Source organism: Petaurus breviceps, unplaced genomic scaffold (genome assembly GCF_028583685.1).
Source record: "Petaurus breviceps papuanus isolate PSGF00001 unplaced genomic scaffold, PetGlider_PUasm1.0 151, whole genome shotgun sequence".
NCBI classification, from domain to species: Eukaryota; Metazoa; Chordata; class Mammalia; order Diprotodontia; family Petauridae; genus Petaurus; species Petaurus breviceps.
The window spans coordinates 14,259,726-14,284,971 of record NW_027185712.1 but is presented as its reverse complement, the minus strand read 5'-3'; the positions used below and the strand labels follow the sequence as shown (position 1 = coordinate 14,284,971).

Below are 25,246 nucleotides of genomic sequence, written 5' to 3'. Positions count from 1 at the left end.
AATATTTTATTATTAAATAATTTTTAAAAATATTTAAGGATATCCTTGCTTTCCACCTGGATTCATGGGGAAAGATTCTAGTATATCACCATTGCATATGATGCATGCTTTTGATTTTAGATAGATACTTTTTAATGAGATTAAAAAGATCTCTCTATTCCTATACTTTTGGGGTGGTGGTGGTGTTTTTTTTTTTAGCATAAAAGAATGTTATACTTTGTAAAATTCTGTTGAGATAAATATGTGGTTTTTCAGGTTTTGGTTATTAATGTGATTGATTATGTTGATTGCTTTTCTAATGTTGAAGCTTCTTTGCAAATTCCACTTGATTATAATGCATCATTTCTTAGATAAATCAATGTAGTATATTGGAAAAAAAATTTTTTTAAAGACATTGGCCTATAGTTTTCTGTCTGTGTTTATTCTTTCCCTGGTTTAGGCATTAGGACTTTTATTTCTTAGTCATTAAAATATTTTGGAAAGTTACTTTCTCCCTTTTTGTGAGAATAATTTTTGAAGTTTTTGTATTAATTATTCTTTAAAAGTTTGAAGATATTTTTTTTCTGTGAATCCATTAGGACCAGGAATTTCCCCGACGTCTGGTAGATCCTTTACTGCTAAATTTTCTGTTTTATTTTCTGAAATTGGATTATTTAAAATCTCTATCTCTTCTGATGGTTTGAATATTTTATATTTTTGCATATATTCCTCCATTTCTTTTTGTTCTCAATTTTATTAGCATGTAACTGTGCATAAGTTAATTATTCTTTTTCTTCTGATTTTGTTGTGATTTCATCTAGTTCATTTGATATTTTGTTGATTTGATTTTCTGCCCTCTTCTTTTTAATCAGATTAGCTAACTGCTTATCACTTAATATTTTTTGAAAGAACTACTTTTAGTATTACTTATCATTTCTTCATTTTTTAATTTGTCTATTTTTTCTCTAATTTTTATTCTTTTCTTTTGAGTTTCTTTTAGATTTGTTTATTTGTTGGCTTTCTAATTGTTTGAATGCACATTCAGTTTATTAATCTTCTCTTTTTTCTATTTTGTTTAAATACATTTGTAGGGATATGACTTTTTCCTTGAATACTGTTTTAGTTGCATCCCAGAAATGTTTTTATGTTGTTTCATCATTATTATTTTATTTCACATAATTATTCCTTGTTTCTATGATTTGTTCTTTGACCATTCATTATCTAGGATTTCGTTGTTAAGTTTACATATGGATCTTTTTCTTTTGTTTGTGGTCCCTAGAGCATAGACTTTATTTTGTATTGTGGTCTGCAAATCATATGTTGACTATTTTTGCCTTTCTACATTTGTTTGCCATATCTCTGTGCCTGAAGTAATACACAATAAGTTTTTGCAAAAATTCCATGTAGTGCTGAGGAATATGTATATTCTTTTTCAAGCCCATTTAGAAGATGATGCATTAAGTCTTCTACCTCTTGGTTCCCCAGCAGTTTGTTTGGTTCTATCTTTTCACCTTCATTAATCTTTCTGTTAAACTTTTCCAAAGAGAAGGACATTGAAGTCGCCTACCAGGGTTATATTAATATATGTGTGTGTTCTTATGGTTCAGTTAATGTTTCCTTTATAAATTTGAATGCTAAGATACTTAAGAGTATATATGTTTAGGAGGTGGTTAGGTGGCACGGTGAGTAGCGTGCTGGCCCTGGAGTCAGGAGGACCTGAGTTCGGATCTGGCCTCAGACACTTAACACACACACACACACACACACACACACACACACACACAAACTAGCCATGTGACCTTGGTCAAGTTACTTAACCCCAATTGCCCTCCAAAAAGCCAAAAAAAAAAAAGGAGTATATACGTTTATTATTATATTGCTTGTTGTCTATGATTGTTTTCAGCATAATGTGGGTTTTCTTGTTTATCTCTTTTTGTTTTTTTTTATATTTTTGCTTTATCAGATTGAATGATTGCAACTTTTGCTTTTGGGGGGTTCACCTGATGCATAGCAAATTTTTTCCATCTCATGTTTTATTTTGTGTGTGTGTTTTTAATGTGTTTCTTATAGACAATAGATTATAGGCTTTTGATTTTTTTATCCAGTCTCTTTTTTTCCTTCATTTTATTGAATTGCCTAATCCATTCACATTTAAAGTTGTAAGTGTTAGGTTTATATTTTGCTCTATTTGTCTCACATTTGGAGGTTTTTTCAAGTTATGATTTTTTCATTCTATTCAGCTATAAATGCAGTACTGTCTCTCTCCAGTTACTTTAGCTTAATCTTTTTTTTTTTTAATGGCTCTATTCCTACTAAAGCTTTTCTCTTCATTCCCAGCCCCACCCCCTACCATTTCTCTCACCCCTTTATCCCTTTGGGGTTTTGCTTATTGATTCCTTTTTCTTTCCTGATTTTATCAAATTATTTAATTCTTTTTTTCTTCTCTCAGTCAAATAGATTCCTTCTTCCTCTCCTCCTGTTCAACTAATTGTATTTATTAGTTGTTTAAATTTTATTTTTTGGCACCCCTTTCCAGCAAATATTTCTTACCTTCACTTTCTTTGTTAGCTATCTTCTCTGTGTACTCTAGACCCTTATTCTCTTCTGCATGATCTCTGTACTCATCTAGTCCCTCTTTATTCCCTGTATTCCTCATGGAATCAGAATTTCCAAGGCAGACATTCTGTATTCTCCCCTCTAAGCAGTTTCTGTCACTGTCTTGTATAACTTATCCTGTGGATTCCTTTTTTTCTGTTGTGCCTTGGTTCCAGGAAAAAAAAAAAAAAAACCCCACAACATTTTCTACAGGTCACAAGATTCTGCCTCCATGGCAGGACTCCCTATGCCCATATCCCTTATTATGGAGCCCACCACTGGCCTGTGCTTTCTTTTTGATTATCGTTTGCCTCAAAATATCCCATTTGCCTCAAAATCTCCTCCCTTGGTTCATACCCTCCTCCTTCCCCAGAAGCCAGTTACCCCTACCAATTCTAACTCCACAACCCCCTCACAACACAAGTTGTCATTTTAAGCAGCAGTTCTTCACAGACCACACCCAGCACATTGTCTCCATCTCTCTTTACCCATAGGAACACGTATCAGAGGAACCTCACCCACCACCAAACTGTGGCATCCCTCTCCCTTCCCTTTGAAGTCCTCCCCTCCTTCTCCTCACCTACTGTCCTGCAGATTCTTCTTTTTCTGAGAAGCCAAAGGTAACACCATTTGCTCATTGCTAGTTCTCAGTTCGACCAGAACATATCACACACTTCCCTCTCTCCTTCTTTTCCCCTCCTTCCCATTTTATAATATGATCCTAGATATTTATGCATGCACACATACCTATCTATACATATATACATATTGTCTATATTCACATGCTATACACATACATGTATATGTATATCTGTTTGCCTGTTGGTTAGGTGCCACAAGGTTCTATCCTTAATGCCTGAGGCCTACTTTTCCACCATTACCTCCACCTGATTTTTTATTTCCACTTTCACCTTCTCTCTCCTTGTGTGTATTTACAAATAATTTTCTTTCTGCTGTGACTCCATTACTGTTAATGTTGCTATGCTTTATTGCTGCATTCATTCACTCCTGAATTTCTATTGTCTGAGATATTCAAGAAAAAAAAATTTCTTTAGGTCTGCTTTTCGTTCTAAGTATATTTCAAAAACCTCTTTATTATTGATATTCATCTTTTCCACTTATAGTTAAGCTCAGATTTTCAGCGTAGGTCATGTTGGGCTACATCTTAAGCCCCATTGCTCTTTGGAACACATTATTCCATTACTTCCTGTATTTTCTGATCAATGCAGAATAGTACTGTATTATTTGAATTTTCTTTACTTTGTATTTGAATGTTTTTTGCCAGGTCACTTCCAGACTTTGTTGTTTCTGAACTGAATTGTTATATTTAACCACTATGCATCTTGGAGTTTGTAGCCTTGAGTTGTTTTTTTTTTTCCCTAGAAACAATCTATGGATTCTTTCAATTGGTATTTCCTTTTCCATGGTCTTGAAGTTCTAGGCAGTTTTCTTGCATTATTTTTTGTATTATAGTGTTTAGGGTTTTTTGACTTGTATTCTTTGGGAGACCCGTAATCCTTAGCTTGTCTGTATGCATCTGTTTTCAAGATCAATGTGTTTCGCTTGAATGGAGAACATATTTTCTTTGAGCGTTAATGCTTTTTGATTCCCTTCTTCTATGTTCTTCATTTATGTGTGTTTGCATTCCCAAACAGTTTTCTCTTTTGTTTCTTTGGTGAAACTTGCAATCACAGATTCAAGTTTTCCTATTCCTCCAGTTACTTCTTCTGTGTAGGTCATAAATTTTGCTCTCATAATTCTGATTTCTCTTTTAAGACACACAGGAATATGTTGTGATTCCATGTTTCTCTCAAATTTCACAAGATCCTCTCTTATCGAGTGCTGAGTTATTTTCCTTTGTTTTATAGCATTCATTAATAGATACCTAAAGTCTTTTACTAGATCTGGAGGCCATGTTTCCTTTTGTCATCGGTGTTTTCTCTGTTGGTTTATCTTTTTATGCTCAAGGTCTTTGAGTTTTCTTCCTCCTGAGACCTCGGGTAATTTCAATCTTTTTTCTTTATTTTCCCTTATTACTTATTATTTCCCTCCCCTCTGATGATGTTTTTCCCTAGGAACTGGACTCATAGTGTCTCCAACTCCTCCCACACTGGGCAATTCACAGTTTATCAGCCTACGTCTCTATCTACCCCAACTGACTTTTGGGGAGACAGAAATGGCCCTAACTATGCTGAGATTTCCCCCTCATGTTTAGTAGAGTTCTGCTTGGCTCTGCCTAGCCCTTTATTCATTGCCTCACTTCCTCAGTTCTCTGCCACAGTTCAGTACTCTGCCACACTGATACTTTCGTAACTGGGGTTGACTTCTGTCATTTACAGTTTGAATTTCCAAAGCTTTGGGAGGAGGGGGAAGGCTTGAGTATGAAGTTGAGCTCCATTTCAAGCCCAGAAACATCTGTCGTTCCCCTTTCTCTCTGTTCCTCTCCTGTCTTACAGACATCTTTTGCAGCACAGAGTGCTGGCAGGGCACCATTACAGCTGCAGCAAATTTCTACAGTTTAAAGTTTGGATTTCAACTGCACTGGAAAGAGGGAGGGGGGACTAGGAGTCAGGTTGGCCCATGCAGTCTCACTGCTGGCAACATGATAAACAGTGGGGTGGGGGTGCTACAAGGAGCTCAAGGTAAGTGTTAGTTCATGGACTTTGGGTTTTTTTTTAACCTTTGGGTTCCTGGTGTCCTGGACCATGGAGAGAGCTGAAGTTGCTTTATCTTTAGCACATAATTTCTTTATCTTTGTCTTTATCTTTAGCACATAGAGAGATTTGTGAGGATCATCTTATTGGTCACAGTCTTTCTGTTACTTTGAAAAGCACCACCATCCTCTCAGTCTTCTGGAGCCATAATCTTGGTATCATCTTTGACTCCTCTCCCATGTTCACTCCATATATCCAGTCTGTTGCCAAGTCTTGTCATTTTTCCTATTAAAGTGAAAATTCTGATTAGGCCTTTTTCCCTGATAAAAGAGGCAAAACTCAGGATGAGAAAATTAAAAGGAGTTTATTAAAAAATATCAGGGTAGAAATTACCTTGACTGTTGATGGACTGGCCACTGGGACAAGCCCTGAGGATTCTGCTTTTAAAGAAAATTTTTCATAATAATAAAGACAATTCTGATAGGTGTATATCACCAAAAAAGAATAAGCCATTGTGCCATAGCTCTTCCCTTATTGGCTTACATTATAAACTAGGAGATACATTAGTGAACCTACTGGCTTTTCCAGGCTGCCTTCTGATTCCATAGGATTGTTTTTCAGCAGTTGTTGGTTCAAATTCCTTTATTTAATAATATTTATTTAGAGAAGTTAGTAATATTTTATATATTTTAGAATTTGTCCTTCCTTTGAATTTTATTATCCTCTCAATTTGTCTCCTTTTATTGTAGTTCTTAAACTAGATTTTTTTTCTCTTGAAATCTTTGGTGTTTTTAGCCTTTTTTTTCTTTATAATCCTCTGTTACTTTCCAAAGTCTTCTTCTACTCCATAATGTTGAACTGGAAGCTGCTTCATTTTCCTCTTATGTTGGAGAATTTATTCTTTACCAGACTTGATCCTTGCCCAAAGTAGTGTTTTGGAGTAACAGGAATGAGCCACAATGAGGATTAGCATCCTCCAGTGTTAATTCATACAACTGTTACGTTGTTGGGCTTCTTGCTCTCGTCTCCAGGCATATGTAGTTGTTTTACCTATGCTGCATAATTCTTGTGGAGTTGTTTGTTGTTGTTTTTTTTTCTTGAGTTGGTAGGAACCAAAGAAAATATCTGTTCTGCCATCTTGTTGTTCACACGACCCCTATTGTTCACTTACGTACTTTTAAGTGTTTGATTGGCATTTCTTTTTGGAGGGTATCACTGTCAATCACTATCTTCCTTAAATAAAAGCCGTCCTTTGTAACATACAGTAAAAGAGTCCTTACTCTATATTTGATCTCTGTGGGATGGATCCCTACTAGTAGTATTTCTGGGCTAAAGGCTACACACAATTTAGTAACTTTGGGATACTTTTTCAAAGTTCAAAGTGTGCCTGTCATTCCACAGTTCCTCCAACCATTATTAGTTTCCTTTTTTGTCACTCTGCCAATTTGATAGATGTGAAAAGTAGCCTGAGTTGTTTTCAATGTGCATTTTTCTGTTATTAGTTATTTGGAGCTTTTCTCATGTACAAGTTGATAACTTGAATTTCTTTTGAGAACCTTTTGTTTATAGACTTTGTACATTTATCTATTAGGGATTAATTCTTATTCTAATATATTTGTATCAATTCCCCATATATCTTGGATACCAGACTTTTCCTTATTAGAAAATTTTACTGCAAATACTTTCCCTCTCCAATTAACTATTTCCCTTCTTATTCTAAATACATTGGTTTTGTTCATGATAAACTTTCCATTTTATCCCTTATGATAATCTCTATTGTATATGCAAGAACTCTTCTCTTATCCATAATTGTCAACAGTATCTCTTTCATCGCTCCTGATTTGCTTATGTATTCTCCCTAATTTTTAAAAATAAATTTAATTTTTTCTTTTTTTTTTGTTTTTTCTTTTTGGAGGGGGAGGGGAGGGCAGTTGGGGTTAAGTGATTTGCCCAAGGTCACATGGCTAGTTTTTGTGTGTGTGTGTGTGTCAAGTGTCTGAGGCCAGATCTGAACCCAGGTCCTCCTGACTCCAGGGCAGGTGTTCTACTCACTGCACCACATAGCTGCCCCCTAAATTTAAAATAAGCATTTATTTTTTCTCTGTCTTACCTTCCACCTCCCCCACCCCCACCCTCACCCCACTGGAAGACAAAACAAAATTCTAGTCTCAAATAGCAAAAGTCCTATATACAGACCCAATTTCCTACTTCCTATATTGTATCTACACCAAAATCCAAAGAGGGTGACATCTTAGATAGTATGTCACATACACATTCAATCAATCAATCATTAAACATTTATTAAATGCCTACTGTGTGCCAGGCAATGTGGTAAACCTAAGCTCAATTCATATTCCTCTGTCATGCTATCCTGCATGCTGACCATCTTGAGTTTTTCAAACCCCTACATGACAGTATTTGAGACTTTTGGCTCTCACAGTAATGATTCATAATGAGGTAATCCACTATGCAGCCACATGCAAAGCATTCACTCCTGTCAGAGATCAAGCTGGCAGAGCAAGGATTTCCTATATCTCTTTGCAATTCTTCAATAACCATGAGCAGTTTTAAAATAAATTTTAGTACTATTCTTCAACTGGCCCAGAGTCTTGTGATAATATCCTTATGATGAATAGTCTTATAAAGAAGGTATACCTCCTCTGGTGCAGAGGTTCTTAACCTTTCTTGTGTCATAGATTTCTTTGGCAGTCTACTAAAGCATATGGACTCTTCAGAATATTGTTTTTAAATGCATAAAGTAAAACACAGAGCATCACAAAGGAAACTGATTATACTGAAATGTAGTTGTCAAAATGTTTCTTAAAAAAAACAACTTCACAAACCCCAGATTAAGAACTACTGCTTGGTTGTCATCACTCATCTCTCACTCCTTCCTCCAATTCCAAGGCTATTGAATGGCAAAGATGTTCCTGAAGGACATCTTATTCCTCCATGAATCCCCAAAGTAAGTCATCTTGCCTAATACTCAGTTTAGCTTTCCTATTTAGATTCTGATGGATGAGAGAGAAGAAAGAATAAAAAACTCCCACTTGCAAACTTGAGTGAACCAGGAGGACGATGATGCCCTCAATAGCAGCAAAGGGGAAGTTGAGATGAGAATCAAGTTTAGAGGAAAAGAGAATAAATTCTACTTTGGACATGTGAGTTAGATATTTCTATATGCTATCCAGATTGCGATGATTGGCAAACCATTAATGATATAGTACTAAAGTTCAAGAGATAGATAGAATTTGGAGTCATTTGCATAGAGGTGATCATTGAAATCATGGGCATTGATGAGAGAGGTTATGATGAACTTATATCACGGAATAGAGGCTAGAGAAAAGTGAGGATTCCTGTTACCCTAACATTAGCATTCTGAGAATTCTGATGGAATTTTCCTTAAGGGTGACATCTAAACTTCCCCAAATTTATGTGAGGATGTGGGGAATGTGGGGAAAAACACATGTGGGGACTGAGAGAGAGAAAGGGGGAGAGAAAGAGAGAGAGAGAGAAAGAGAGTGTGTGTGTGTGTGTGTGTGTGTGAGAGAGAGAGAGAGAGAGAGAGAGAGAGAGAGAGATAAACTGCCACTTCTAGGTGTGGGTAGGTATATTTGCATGTTTCTGTCTGCTGTATTGGTTTTTAAAAGTGAAAGTTCATTGAGAGTAGAGCCTGCCTTTCTACATGCTGTACACAGTCTTTAATATGCTGTGGAGCTCAGTAAATGTTAAGCAATTGAAGATTTTGTGATTTTGTGGAAATTAGGCCCATGGAGTTTTGGGGAATTCTAGTGTGAAGGAGACTCCTGATATTTTGATCCATAATCCCTGTCTTATGTGCATCAAAAAGATTTTGCTAACTAGATAACAATTATTTGATTCAATTAAATTCAACAAACATTTATTGAGTACATGTCATATGTTAGGCACTAGATATAAAAAACAAAATAATGTAAGTTTCTTCACTTAAATATCTTACATTCTAATAAGGTATAGATCCTAGTTATTTATAACAGACTTTATAGCAGTATATGAAAGGAAAGTCAACCAATTGGAAAAGGAGATCCAGAATCTTAAGGAAAAAAATGACACCTTGAAAATTAGAATTGGGCAAAGTGAAGCCAATGAAATTATAAGAGATCAAGAAATGATTAAACAAAATATAAATAATGAAAAAATAGAAGAGAAAGTGAAACATGAGAAAAACAACAGATTTGGACAATAGATCAAGAAGATAAAATATAAAAATAATTGGACTAACTGAAAGTTGTGATATAAAAGAATCTTGATACAATAATACAAAAAAAATTAAAGAAAATTTGTCCTGAGGATTAGAAAGTAGAAATAGAAAAAAAATCCATCTATCAACACTTAAAAGAGATCCTATGAAGAAAACTCACAGGAACATCATAGTCAGATTCTGAAATCCCCAGCTCAAGGAAAAAAAGTATTAAAAGCATCAAGATTAAAGCAATTTAAATTTGATGGTGCCACAATTAGAATTATACAAGACCTAGCAGCAGAAACATTAAAGGACCATAGGTCTTGGAACACAACATATAGAAGAGCAAAAGAACTGGGACTCTGGCCAAAAAATCATACCCTGCAAAATTAGCTATTATTTTTTTTGTTTTGTTTTCACTTTTTGGAGGGGGGAGGGCAGGGCAATTGGGGTTAAGTGACTTGCCCAAGGTCACATGGCTAGTAAGTGTTAATTGTCTGAGGTCAGATTTGAACTCAGGTCTTCCTGACTCCAGGGCCAGTGCTCTATTCACTGCCTCAGCTAGCTGTCCCTTAGCTATTATCTTGAATGAAAAAAAGGACATTTAATAAACTCTCTGATTTTCAAGACTTTGTTAAAAAAAACTGAACCTAATAGACGAATTGACATACAAAAACCAATATAAATATAAGGTACATAACAAAGAAAGATTATAAGGGATCTATGAGGATGAGCTGTTTGGTTTTTATATATGTAAAACATAAAATTTATGTCTAAGATTCTTATTAATAATTGGGTAGTTCATAAGAAAGATTGGGGAAAACCTGGGCATGATATGAATTTAAAAAGTAAAACCATTTAGGAGCAGCTAAAAAGAGTCATTATTTTATACAAATGAGATGCAAGAGGGAGAATTGATACATAGGAATTAGATAGGGGAGGAAGGCTGGCAATTCTGCTTTCCTACTTTCATCAGGAATGGGTATAAGAGGGAATAATACATATATATTTAAAAGAGTATGGAAGTCTTCTAAATTCAGAAGAAATAAAATGGTAGGGGCATAGGGAGGGGGGGAGGACAAAGGAGGGATCTTTAGAGGGGCGGGTGAGAGAATAGGTAAATAGGGGTATAGAAGGGTGTTTAGATTTATGAGAATGGGAGGATGGGGAGGGATCCTTGGAGGGGGGTAGGCAAGTCAGAGGAGGATAAGGTAGTGAGTAAAAGTAAAGTAGAGAAGGCAGGAGGGATAGAAAACAAGATATGTGTGTGTATATATATATATATATATATATATTCATTCATAAAAACAAAGATCAGGAGTTGAATAGGTTTGGGAATGTATATGTCTATATATGTATGTATGTTATGTGTGTATGCATATATCTATAGCTATGGAGAAACAGCTAAACTTTATTGTAGCCTTCTAGGGGGGTGGGAGTGTATGTGTATATTTATAGCTATAGAGAAATGTATCTAAACTTTATTGTGGATTTCTGAGGGGCGGGGTTTGGGGGGAGAGAAAAAAAGAATGAAGTAAAAAAAAGTACACAGCAAAGAACAAAAGAAAACTCACAAGGAAGCAAAGAAAAGATGGACAATTCTCAACACGAGTATTCTTTATTATCCTGAAACGAAAATTTATTGTTACATATTTTGAATCCTTTCATGTTCTGCTATGCACATGACATGCTTTTATTTCTTTCTAACTTTTTATTTAAGCTCCAATATTTAAATTTATGATATGTTTTTGTTTCTTTTCTCTATTTGTATTCTGGCATTTGGGTCTAAAATAAAATTTTGGAGGAAAAAAACAAAACAAACAAAAAGAAATGGAAAAATATCAACAGATGAAGATAGGGGTAAGGAGAGGAGAAGAGTATATTCCAGTCATGTAATGGTATGGAGCAAAGGCACAGGAATAGGAGATAACAAGAAAAGAACATGGAATAGTTTGGTTTTACTATAACATAATATATGTGAAAGGGCAAGGTGTCACTAAGCTTAGAACTCATAAGTTAGAGCTAAGTCATAGAGAGCCTTTAATTCCAGAATTAGAAAGTTTATACTATATTCAATAATCTTTAAAAAACAACTAAAGGGAGTTATAAGAATGTCATGCACAAGGAAAGATTTTTGTAGGCAACTATAGGAAAAAAGAGTTAGAGAAAGAAAAGACAAATAAGGAATATTAGTTAAGAGGCTGTTGTAGTAATCAAAGCAAGATATAAGGAGAAATTGAGCTATGCTGGTTGCAGTCAGAATAGAAAGGACAGACAGATGCACTGAGGTATCACATAGAATTGACAGGATGGAAAATGATTGGAAGTGAGGGAGAGGAAATACTCAAAGATAGGTATGAGGTTTTAAACCTTATTTAGGTAGATGGTTTCACCAAAAAAAAAAAAATAGAAAGAGAGGGGTAGCTTTTTTTAAGATTATAAATTCAATTTTGAATATTACAATTGAAGGATTTGTAACATATCCAAGTGGACATATCTAGTACTTATCAGTGCATTACTGGAGATCTGTAGAGGGGTCAAGGACAGAAATGTATATTTTAAGATCATTGGTGTATATCTAATAATTGAAACCATTAGAGTAGATGGTTTTACTAAGAGAGAATGTAGAAAGAAAAGAGTAAGGGTAAAGGCTTGGGAGACAGCCACATTATAAAGGGGCCAGAAGTGCCTACGGAAACAGAAGAGTAGCTGCAAGATGTAAAAACATGAGCATGCAACATCATATGACAAAAGGAAAGAAAGTATCAAGAAAGAATTGTTCAGTAGAGTTATGTTGCAGAGGACAGGATAGCAACTGACAAAAATCATAATTGGGCAACTAGGTCATCAGTGTCTTTGGGGAGCACATTTTCAGCAGAATAGTGGGAAGGAAAGTCATACTGCAAGGGTTGGAAGAGTGAGTGGGTGGTGAGGAAGTGGAGGCAGTTAAAAGGTTCAAAGGAAGGGACTTTTTTGTTTAAAAGGCTAGGGTGACCTTACCGTATTTATAGGTCCAGGAGAAAGAGCCATTAGAAAGGAGACAGAAGATACAGGAGAAAAAAAGGATGATTCTTAGAAAAACGTCAAGGAGAAGATGTGAGGTGAGGTCAATATAGGTGGAAGAGTTAACTTGAGAAAGAGAACATTTTTTTTCTCTAAGACCAGAGGGAAAGAGGTAATGATGGCTGAAGGTGTGGAAATGTTAGAGGAGCAAAAGAGGATGGCCTTAATCTTCTTAGTTAAAGTTGAGAACCTAAAAAATGAAGAGTTCAGATAACCTCTGTGGATACTGTGATAATGAGAGTGAAGGTGAGTTCTTGTATAGCAGCAACTATACAACAACAGAAAAATACATTTCCATATTGGACACAGATAGGTCTCAATTTTTTTTTTCAGATATTTGAGAATGTCTGACCAAAAGAAGTAGATGCTGTGTTTCCCATGGTTGGGAGTTAGCAAGCCAGAAAAAGCAGCAAAAGCAAAACACACACATACGCACACACAAAACAGAAACAAAAAACCTCCCAGAAAAAAAACAAACTATCTTTGGTTTCAAAGATGAAGGGGCATTATTGAAATGGCTAAGCATTTCAAGAGTTGGAAGGGAAGAAAGTAAGGCAAGAACCAGATTGTTGAGACAATGAGAGTGAAGTGTGATTCAAGTGGATTAAAAATGGAGAAGTAAAAGGATGCAATATTGTGACTGGGAAGAAGTTCAGAGTTCATGATCTATCTTGGAAGTGCTTTTAGAGCATTTATTGTTTATACAGTTCATTCCTGCACTTGATTTTACATTTCCTTCTGTTTAATTCATTCATGTGTTTATATCTCATTTACCCAAATGAAAGATAAGGACCCTAATTCCTCCTTCTCTTGCATCCTTTACAGCATCCGACATCTATGGCACATAGGGAACACTCAATAAATGCTTGTTAAAGAGAATTGAATTTTAATTCATGCCCAAATAAAGCATCCCTATTAACCTCCCATATGTGTCATAGAAGTGAGGAAGGGGGAACAACAGAATAAACTTATTTATGATGCCTACTATGTGCCAGGCACCATGCTAAGGACTTTACAAATAGTACCTCATCTGATCTTCACAACAATCCTGGGAAGTAGGTACTATTATCATCCCCATTTTACAGATGAGAAAATTGAGACAAACAGGTTAAGTGACTTGCCCAGGTTCACGTAGCTAGTAAGGATTAACGGGGTGGTACTCTCTAATGGTGCCTCTATTTTCACCCCTTCCAGCTTACTGAGGTTGAAGTGTGATGATTACCTGCAGAGAATATCGCCACCCAGCAAAGGACACAGATTGCACAGTACCAGTGACGGGCACAGCACCGGGAAGAAAAAAGTTGGATTTCGATCCGCTGTAGAGGAAGACAACCTTTGGACATATCCAAAGAATGAAATGAGCAGATCCAGAAGAGGTAACTTGTAGCTCTGGGATACCAAAGTGTGAAGGAAGCAGGAACTTGGGAGAATGATGGTGGGTGCTTTAAAGCAAACAATCACACATAAAAATGTGCCTTCAAGGCCACGGGACCTTTGAAGATCTATTGAATATCAAAATTTCTCTGGACACACCATTACAAGAAGATTATTCCAATTTAACCCATTCTCACAAATCAGATGTAATAAGCCAGAATAGTGCCAGGTATTAAGTGGGCACCTAGTAATTATTAATGAAGAGAGCAAAGCAAAGTTTGTATCTCCTGGGGAAGTTAACTGCAGCAGCTATTCTGAATCGTTGAAGAAAGAATATTTCCCAATTAGAAACAGAAGCAAAACTATTTTAGTCTTCACAAGAAGAATGCTTGGATATCTTCATTGCTTTAGGAAAATTAGAACTTTGTTTTTCCCCAAAATTTTTCCTCACTGAGAAAATGAAATTGACAGGGCCTACTGTTGGAGATGTCATCTTCTTTACTCTAATAGCAGCTCTACACAGATGGCTTTCTGTACCCTCTGGCTTACTCGCTACTTAGTCATTCTACTTTGGGGAGTGGAGGACTCAGACTTTCATTTAGAAGGAGAGAAAAAATTGGTATGGTGGTTTCATTGCAGTGCCTAACATAATCTTCTGTTCAATTATGAGCAGTTTTTTTTAAACTTGTCAACCAGTCTGTACAGTATGTCAGCACAAAAATAAAATGGTAAAATGAGAAAAATGTGGTTCAGTTCTCCAAGGGACAAATAACTTGTGTTATTGGTTAAGACCACAGCAGCATTACAAAGCAGACTTTGGAAAGGCACTTTGGGAAAGGTATCATCAGGCCAGCCCTTGCTATGGTGGAGGTTAATCTCTCCCAGGCCCAGCTACAGAAGCTAGAAGACTGGAAAGGGCTTGTGTCCAAAAAAATCAATTTCTAATTTGAAACAAAATCATTTTTGACTAACAGGGGTTCAAGACCCATTACTTTTGCTGTATAGTCTGCTGACATTTCAGCACTTTCTGTTGTGCACAATGAATCCTAATAGTCATTTTATAACGTTACTACACCAATCAATTTAACCAAGAGAAAGCCGTTACAATTCTGCAAAGTTTTCAGGAGCAATTTTCACTGATGGTTTTCTGTTTTATTAGCATTATTTTCCTCCCTTTTTTTTCTTTTTTGGGGGCTTTACAGTATTTCTGTGGTGAAAGAGATTTTTCACAGTTGCAAAAAATTTTTGGCCCACAGTATTGCTAGGAATTATTAACTTTAAACTCTTTAGAAAGGTTGTCTTTTCTTTCCTTCTTTCCTTTTAGTCTATAGCCATTAGCAAAATGTATAGCCTTCTTGGTCACTAAAACTTGCTGCAGGCTCACCTTTGAGCCAGGCTGCATGTTGGAGAGCCTAGTATACAGGAAATGCAGGGTGGGGCAAAATTATTGCATTGGCATTTGCTGTGGCACGCTACCATGCTTGGGAAATAAACTTGCCAAGGTGTGCTGCAGTCCAGTTGGACACCCTGTTTATCACAGGGCAAATGACCTAGCACTAATTGCCTAAGTTAAACTGCTTGGTTTAGTGCTTTCTTAATTGGTTTCCCCTCAGTAGCATGCCTGAATTTTTGAATACACTTTTTCTCTCTTTTATTTCCTTTTGTTTCTTTTGTCATTGTCCTTTAGTCATTACAGTACTACACAGGGCATTTACTGCGGGATCATTAATCTTTATTACCAGTCTCTTATTCCTTTACCTCTTCCTAGCCTCCCCACCATTATGCCAACTTTATCGGAGCTGGTCATATAGAAGAGATTTGATTGCTGTCTTAGTGCCTTTGTACTAGGAAGAAAGCATACTTTGTTGTCAGAATCACATTTAAGGGGCAAATTGTTTCTTTTTCTTAAATGCTTGAGTTGTCATATTTTAGTTTCTTTTATTGAGCTGCATAGAATAGGAAACATTTCCTTGGTGAACTGTAAACTTAGGTCAAAAGCCTTTAGGTCCAAGGCATGAATCTGGAAATACAATATCTGCTCTTTTTACTTCTTCTTTCCCTTGCTTCTCTCCCCACATGGCTGCGTTCTGAATCCTTCTTTCCCAGCTTTCCTTCTTTGCTTTGCCAGCACTTCAAAAGACTTTTAACTCTCTTGCTGAGCATCTTTGTCAAAGCTGGTGTTATCAGTCTTTCCCCAGTAAATCAGTCCAGAAGCAAACCAGTCAGGTGAGGATGTGTGGCTCTTGAGCAGGTCTGAAATGTCAGAGCTCACGGTGTAGTCAGGGCTGCTACTGATGGGCTCAAGTTATCACAGTACTCTCAAGCTCCCACATATTTCTGGGGTCTTAGATTGCCCCTTCATAGAACATACTCCTTTTCAACGTTGGGAGAAAGTGACATTATTCACAAGGAACCAGGGGTTTAAACTTAGCTGGCATCTTTTGATCAGGACCTTCATTTTATATTTCTTAGGTTTGTGAGACTCAGATTCCAGACTCTCTGAGTTACTTGTAGATATATTTTTCTTCTTCATGAAAGAGAAATTTTAAACTCAACTGAAGTGAGGAATAATCTTGCCAAGTTCCTCAATTGTTCTTCTAAGTGAACCTTCACTCTCAGTGATGTGAGTAGTGTATATTAACCAAGACATATTAATGTGAGTGACGTAACAGAAGAAATAAATGAGTTTCAGTGTCAGAAATACAGAAACCATTCACATATCACCTTTAAGTAAGAATTGTCTATGATTCTTTTCTTTTGTTTTATGTGTTTAGCAACAAGAAAAAAAATGCCATAGAATATTAGTTCTGATTCCCTGTTGGGTATAGAGGTGTTCAGAGAAGACTAGTATCTCTGGTACCAGGGCTGCCAAGCTCTTTTCAGAGCTGCTCATCTACCTTTGGCATCCACTTGCCACCTATCTCTCATCTGTGGCTTCAAAAAGCTATAATGTGCAGCAGCAACATGCCATTAAACCATTTCACCAGATGGGCTAACCCATGTTGAGAGTAACCAAGAGGCCTCAAACCTGTCAGTGACTTGGGGGTGGGCTAGGGGGTATCATTAAGACTTCCCCAGGCAGAATAGGAAAATAAGAACAGTTTGTTCCAGTGGCTATGAAGGCTGCTGGAGCAAGTGCTGTGGAATGCTTAGAGCTTTGTTAGACAGCAGAGATGCCAAGGTCATCCACTGCATCCCAGGCCATTGCCAGACATCTTGACTTTTGTCTTACCACTGTTCTCGGATGACTCTGGAAGCCAGAGTGAGGCTGATGACTTCGAGCAATTCTGCCTCACTTGAATCTAATTTCTGCACCAATCAAAAAACATCTTCACACTACTGTACTGTTTTTTACCTACCTCAAAGTCCTATAACAAAGCACCAGGTACAATTCATTGGGAGCTGTAGTCACAACCCTGCACACAGGTGGCCTAAGCCATAGGATCTTCTTCTCACTGGACTGATGTAGCAGTGGAATTGAGCAGCCCCCTGGGCATCTGAGCAACTTTTTTTCTAAAGAATTATACTGCTCACTTCCTGGCATGAAAAAGGGGCTAGAAAAGGTGCCGTAAAAATTGTGTGCTTCACTCAACCCTGGCCTGGTTACCAGAGCAGACAGGGAAATCACCCTGGGGTTGAAAAATAAAAAATATACAAAAACTTTTGCAAAGATTATTCCACTCACCATTGGTACATGGAATGTATATGTTAATGGACAACACGACATTCAGTAGACCTGAAAGATTAACATCTCTTGTTGTGAGAAAACTAAGCAGGTGTCTCATCAAAATAGTGAAACAAGGCTGGCAAATGAAGGCCTGCTTACTGAAATCAGAGCCGGACATACGTTTTTCTGGAGTGGCTGCAGTGATAGGCAATTCCATGAAACTGACATAAGTTTAGCAATCAGAACTAATCTAGTCAACAAGCTTGTATGCCTTCCAAAAGGAATGACAAGCTCATGACAACGTGATTGCCACTTGCAGGAAAACACCACCCCACCATCATCAGTGTGTATGCTACTACCATGACGAACTTGATGAGGTAAAAAAAAAAGTTTTATGAATACCTGGAGACCTTCATCATCAATGTGCCAAAAGAGGACAAGCTTGTAATTCTGGGTGACTTTAATGCCAGAGTAGGAACAGACTACCAGACATGGCAGGGAATCCTTAGGGAGAATGAAATTGGAAATAGCAACAGCAATGGTCACTTACTACTAAAGACTTGTGTGACTTGTGGCCTTCTCATCACCAACATTGTCTTCCATTTATCTAAATGCAACACTGACTTTCTCTGTTGGTACTTTGAATCCTGACTCTGTCTCCAGTGTCCTCCCCCAAAACAGTATCAATATTATGCATAACAATGAGAAGAGAGCCCTAACCAATGCTCTGTCTGACTGGCATAGTTCTGAGCCACTATTCATCTCTACTTAGGGAAAGAGTACCTTGAAAATTGTGGGATGGGAAATTTGAGTGACCCCAGAGCTAGAATATGTGAGAATACAAATGTGCATAAGTTAATAGCAGCTAGGCAAAGATCAATGTCCTTGACACTAGTCTTGCAGGACTGTATGCTACTTTTTCATACATTTTGCCAGTTGATTGCCCTTTTAATTCTTTTGAATTTTTCTTTTAAAAAAATCTGTTAGTTGATAAATTTCTATGTGCATTTTATTCTTCATCAGAATAATTTCAGTTTATGTTTTCAAATTTTAGCTCTTAAGAGAGTGTAACTCCATACCTTCTTTGTGGTAGTAGAATACTGAAGATGTGAGACATTGCATTGCATATACTTTCCAACTTAAGAGATACATCTAGTCTCTAAGGTTCCTTCCAAATTTTGTGATTTCAGGGTTAGAAGTGGAGATTTATCTCTTAATTTGCTATTATTTGCTCTATCAAGGAGTATAATCTTCAATGGTTAGCAGAGTATTGGATTCCAGAATGAATAAGGAAATGGTAAAAAAAAAAAAGTACCAAGCTACCCAGGTAGCTAGGTGGGGAAATGGATAGAGTGCCGGGACTGGAGTCAGGAAGACTCTGACCTCAGACACTTACTAGACCCTGGTTTCTTCATCTGTGAAATGAGCTGGAGAAGGAGGTGGCAAACCACTCCAGTATCTTTGCCAAGAAAACTCCAAATGGGGTCACAAAGAGCCAGACATCATTGAAACAACTGAACACCAAAAACAACCAAGCTAGCCCCAGTGGGTGCGAGTCTAACTATTCAATTGCTGTCAGTGGTCATTTGATCAGTCATTTATTTAATCACCTATTAAACACCTAACACTGTGGTAAGGTACTATGTGTCAGGCACAGTGCCAGGTTCCAGGGATACAAAGAAAAGGTGAAATGGACACAGGGCTAGATGTAGACAAATGTCCTATTTTTCAAACAGGAGACCAAGGTCAATTCTTCTAAATATAGGTCAGTGAGCTTGACTTTGATATCCTGTACAACTAGCAGAACAAAATTTTAATGGTGTTGATTTGTGAATATTGAGAAAAGAAGTGGTAATCACTAGCAGTGAGCTTGAGTTCATCCTGAACACATCGTGCTGTAAAGATTAACCTTACCAAACTAACCATTTCCTTTTTTGGCAGTGTTAATTGACTGGTAAATCAGAGGAATGCCAGAGAAGTAGTGTACCTGGATTTAAGCAAGGCATTTTACAGTTTCTCTTGCTGTCTTTATGGACAAGATGGAGAGATATGAGCTGAATAATAGTACAGGTAGGTGGATGCAGGAACTGGTTGACTGATCAGACCCAGGGAATTGAGCTACTGCTTGCTGAATGTCAGCTCAGGAACAGTCTCTAATGGAGTAGTGTCACAGGGATCCAACTTTGGGTTCAACATTTTTGTCAATCACTTGAATGAAGGCATAGGTAGTATGTTTATCACTTTTTCAGATGACATTAAGTTGAGAAAGATAGCTTAATAATAGAATTCAAATGTAAAAAGAATATGACAAGTAAAAACAATGGGCCAAATTCAGTATGTTGACACTTAGAGGGGATAAATATGAAGTCCTTCACTTGGTTTGTTTTTTTAAAAATTAACTCTACAAAGTACAGATGAGGAGATATGTTTAGACAGCAATCCATGCATAGAAAAAATCTATCTTTTACTGTTTTACAAGCCCTTAATAATTCAACAATGTTATATAAAAGTAAAAAAAAAAGGAGAAACTCATTTTCTCTGTATCTACATTAATGGATACTTCATATTCAGACACATAGAATCCAGAAAGAAGGTTTTAATTATCAACCCTGATCAAACCATATCAATAGTGCTGTGTTTAGTTTTAGGTGCCATGTTCTGGGAAGAACATTCCGAAACTGTAGCTCATTCTATGGAAGGGGAACCAGGGTGGTGAGGGGACTAAGAACCATGTTTTACAGAACTCATTTAAAGGCACTGAAGCTACTTAGCTTAGGTGAGACATGATAATTGTCTTCACCTATTTGAAGAGCTATCATGTGGAAGGGGAATTAGACTTCACAGAATTACAAAATCTCAGTTCCAGAGAGGCCTTAGCAGACATCTCATCCACTCCATACTTTAACAAGAATTCTCTTTATAATATCTCCAATTAAGTGGGAATTCACCCTCCCCCACACACATACACACACTTAAATTCCCCCCAGTGATGAAGAGCCCACTAGATCCTGAGGTAGCTCTTTCTACTTCTGGACAGCTCTAATTTTTAAGACATTTTTCCTTTTATCATTATAAAAGCTGCTTCTTTGCAGCTTCCACCCAGTGTTTCTAGCTCTGCCCTCTGGGACCAAGGAAAACAAAACTAAGCCTTATTACACATGACAGTCCTTCAAAATACCTGATAACTAAAGTCTTCTCTTCTTTAAACTCAACATTTTGATCTTTTTTTTTTTTTTGCTTTTTTTTTGGAGGACAGTTGGGGTTAAGTGACTTGCCCAAGGTCACACGGCTAGTTTTTGTGTTAAGTGTCTGAGGTCACATTTGAACTCAGGTCCTCCTGACTCCAGGGCTAGTGCTTTTTCACTGCACCACCTAGCTGCCCCTAAAATGATCTTCTTATGACATGGCTTCAAGTTTCCTCGCCTCTCTGGTTACCTTCCTTCTTGAAGTGCTCCAGTTTGCTGTTCCTTACTAAAGTATACCACCTAGAACTGAAAACTGTACAAATGTTGCACAAGAGAGTAACACGTAGCTGTCATCTTTGTCCAGGCCACTATCAATGTAGCCTAAGATCTTATTAGCTTTTTTGGCTTCCATGTCACCTTGTTGACTCCTTTTGAGCCTTCAGTACACTAAAATTCCCAAATATTTTTAACACAGACTGTTGAATAAGCATACCTCCCCTATCATGTTCTCATATGACAGATATTTTATATGATAATATTTTTCTTTATTAAATTTCACCCTGTTGGATTCAGTGCAATATTAAGATTCCAGATTCTTTCATCCAATATATTAGCTTATCCCTCCCAGTTTTTTTTGGCATTTGTTGTTTGTTGTTTGTCCTATTCTGGAAGAGGACCATGACATCAGGAAGGTGAGATACCATGATTTGCAAGTGAATTGGATTTAAGTGAGGGAGGACTGTGCAGTTACTAGCCTCACTCTCCTTTGGAGCTATCTGGGTCCAGTGGTGAGATAAAGATCTGAACAACTAGATATGGTCCCAGATTCATTTTTGGCATCTACAAGTTTTTTTTTTTTAATATCTCAACTATGCCTTCATCAAAGTTATTGATAAAACTTAAATAGAACAGGAAAAAAGAGTAATTTTCAGGGCCACTCCACATTAACATTCATCCATTAATGATTAGAACAGTCATTCAACCAGTTCTGAATCCATCCAACTGAATTATCATCTAGCCCACATCTCTCCACTTTGTTCTCAAAGTTATATTATGAGTAGCTGTGAAATTCCCCTGATCTCAGTAACCTTTTTACATAAGTTAGTCTGCCATGATCAACTCATTAATGTTCTACTTAGAAACTCTGACATTGCCCTAACTGACCATAACCTCCTGTCATTTCATCTCTATGCTTCACTCCTTCCACACCCATTTTTTTCAATTGAGACTTCCAATCCTTCCGTCCCTCAGTACTTTTTGTCAGGCCATTAGCCTTGCTCTGACTTCACTTTCCTCTCTCTCTCAACTCAATCCAATAAGTCTACATTTCAGCTCTGCACTGTTCTTTGCTCTTGAATCCCTTGATTAACCATCCGGTCACTTTTCTTGCCAAATTTCAGCCCTGGATTACTTTCACCATCTGCTTCCTGTGCCCATACTCCCAATAACTCACGGGTTATTGAATAAAGCTAGAAGAAATCCCACAACTCTGTTAACTGGATGCACTACAAATTCATGTTCTCCAGACTTAATTGGGCCCTCACTGCAGCAAAGCAGTTCTTTCATTTCTCCCTAATTGATTCCCCACCTCACTCCCCAAGAAGCAATTCCAAATTTTCTTTTCTGTACTCATCTCCTCCACACTTCCTCCTGTATTCCATTTCTCTCAGCTATGAAATTTACCTCTTAGTTTAATGAGAAAATTGAAATTATTCAATGTGAGCTCCCTCTTTCTCCCATTTCTTCATCTCAGTACTTCTTGACATCATCTCCCACACTCTACTTCTTTCCCTTTTCTTCTTTTCTGACCAAGACATGGTCCTTCTCCTTGCCAAAACCATAACCTTTATCTACATGAGCACTTGATGCCATTCCTCTTCCATTTTCTCCAGCAGATTGTATCCTCATTCATCACTCTCCCCTTTGGATTTTCAACATCTCTTATCAACTGGTTGCTTCCCTATTACCTTCAAATCCCATCTTTAGTAAATCCTCACCAAACCCTGCATTGGGCTATTATCCCGTATCTCTTCCCCCCTTTTTAGCCAGATTCCTTGAAAAAGCCCAACAGTCCCTTCCTTTGTTGAGTATTAAAAAAGGAAGCTAAGAATCTGAAGAGGTAAGGGTGAATTCCTGGCAGGGGGGATAGAGCTAGGAGCTGGAATTTGGAGTTGGGAAAAAATTAAATGACTAGTTTGCCTGGAATAGTAAGTACATAAGGAGGGATAATGTGAAATAACTGGACAACTGGCTAGACCAGGTTATGAGGAGTTTAAATGTTGAGCTAAGGAATTTGTGTTTTATCCTAAAGGCAGAAAGGAGCCACTGAATAGTCTGGAATGGGGGGGGGAGGGAGGGATGAAATGGTCAGCCCTGTGATTTATATAAAGGAAGATAATCTAGGCAGCAGTGTGGAGGGTAGATCAAAGAGGGGAAAACTAGAGGCTTCAGAAACCAAAAAGAATAGTCTTTTGTAGCCGTCAAGGTGGGAAGTGGTGAAGCACTGAACTGGGGTGGTTGCTCTATGAGTATAACAGTATGCACAGTGTATTAGTAAAATGAGAGTGGGTAGAGGGAAAGGGAGCAAACTCTATTTATTTATACAACAACATGGGACCCATCAGTGGAAGTCGACAGTCAGAGGCTCTATGAACATTTTCTGAGGATATTGTAAAAGGAATTCCTCTCTTATTATGAATTGGAAACCTCTTTCAACTATAAAATTCTTCATTCTGCAATTTTTCTTCTTAAAAAGGGGGATCTGAATTATATTGGACAAACAATATTTATTCTACCTAGCTAGAAGCCAGCTATGTGGTACAGTGAATCTGTACCCAGACTCAGGAATATCTGAGTTCGAATTCTGCCTCAGGCGCTTATTAACTGTGTGACCTTGGACAAATCATTTTATCTCTGTCTGCCTCACTTTTGTCATCTGTAAAAGAGGGATAATAATAGCACCTACCTTAAAGTTACTATGAGGATGAAATGAGATAACGTTTGTCAAGTGCTTTGGAAACCTTAAAGCACCATATCAGTGCCAGCTGCTGATGCTGCTGTTGTCATTGCTGTCCTTCCCTGAAAGATCTGTAGGAAGAAACTGTAATGGTCTTTCATTACTGATAAGTTTCTGCATGTTTTTTCCTTGAAGACCATCCATCAGTCAGTCATCAGAATTTATTGAGTAATTATTAAGTTATTTTTACAGTAGTTGGTTGACCATGAAGTTGGTTCCTCTCCCCATACACACCTTGTTCTGGCATTTTTATGCTACTAATGACTATAGCCTACTAGGTTTTGCCCAAGTATCAGACTCTTATCAAGCCATTTTGCAGGGTTCTCAGAATCACAGCCTTAGAGCTTGCAAGGACCCTGGAGGCCGTCTAGTCCCATCCTCTCATTTTAAAGAGACTGCCATTATATTGATGGTAGGGTTCATGACTAGTTCATGTATCCTCTCTACTGCCTAGGCAATACACCTTGTCAAGGAAAAGGAAAAAGATGGGAGAAAGCCAGTAGCTTTTTCAGTTCTTTCTATTATTCTTGGTTGCAATTTCTTCATTTTCCCTCTTTCAGTTTTAATTGGCTTTAGTGTGTCCTCTGGCTGAACTTGTTTAGCACTACCTACCAGACCTCCAAGTGAAGTAAGTCATCCTCATCTCCTATATCTCTGTGGCAGTAAATTGTTTTTATTGGTGTTACCAGCACTTATGTCAATATGCACTAAAATCTAACGACCTGTCTAGTTAAGAGTCACCGGACTGCAAAAGCCATTCTCTCTCCTGACAGCCTGAGCTGTTAGGCCTGGAAACCAAATTAAGGTACTGCTGGCCAGGTTCTCTACTGTTATCCTGACAGCTTCTCTTCCCCAAGTTTTATCTTTTGATTAAGACTATCTTTATCTCTATATGTCTAGATACCAGTTATTATATACAGATGTGCAAATGCATTTTAACTATAATGCTGTCTTCCTTGGACAAAGGTGGCACTGTTGATCTACCATCAGTGGGGCATATGCATTGAGGTGTATTTCCTAATGGCACACACTTAGAAAATGGCTATCCATATCAGGAGTGTAGTCTGCAGTCAAGGAACAAAAGCAAAGTTAGCTGGCCTATATGGGAATTGATCATTTGATCTTAACTTCTTTACCACTCTGCTATAATCATTAAAAAAAGAAAGCCACCTTAACCACACATAAAGATGAAAAGAAGACTATGAAGACTGACTGATATTATGACCTTATAGTGTAGTTAGCTAATCCTATTGCTAGTTACAGAAAATTAGAACCAAGGTTGCTTATGACTGACATCTTATTTTTAGTACCACTATCATCATCCAAAAGTTTTGACTAAGTGCCTACCTTTTTATAATGCTGTTGTGTGCAGGGTCTCCTTTTGTTCTTGCAAATATTATTTTCCATGTATCTTAGTTAAGAGTAGCTTAATTTGTTCACCAACGACTTGGAATACCTTCTTTCCACCTCCATTTTCCCCCACTCCCATCT

The 25,246-nt window shown here is 37.3% G+C and overlaps 1 protein-coding gene across 3 annotated transcripts in view; it reads left to right on the top strand.

Moving 5' to 3' along the window:
• The window catches only part of KIAA1328 (KIAA1328 ortholog), a 512,616-nt gene that overhangs the window by 418,077 nt on the left and 69,293 nt on the right, over nt 1-25,246 (top strand). For all 3 annotated transcript variants that reach the window (XM_069075688.1, XM_069075694.1, XM_069075679.1), the window contains one exon: nt 13,708-13,889. In XM_069075688.1, coding sequence (XP_068931789.1) covers nt 13,708-13,889 — 182 coding nt within the window. The remainder of the gene's footprint in view (nt 1-13,707; nt 13,890-25,246) is intronic.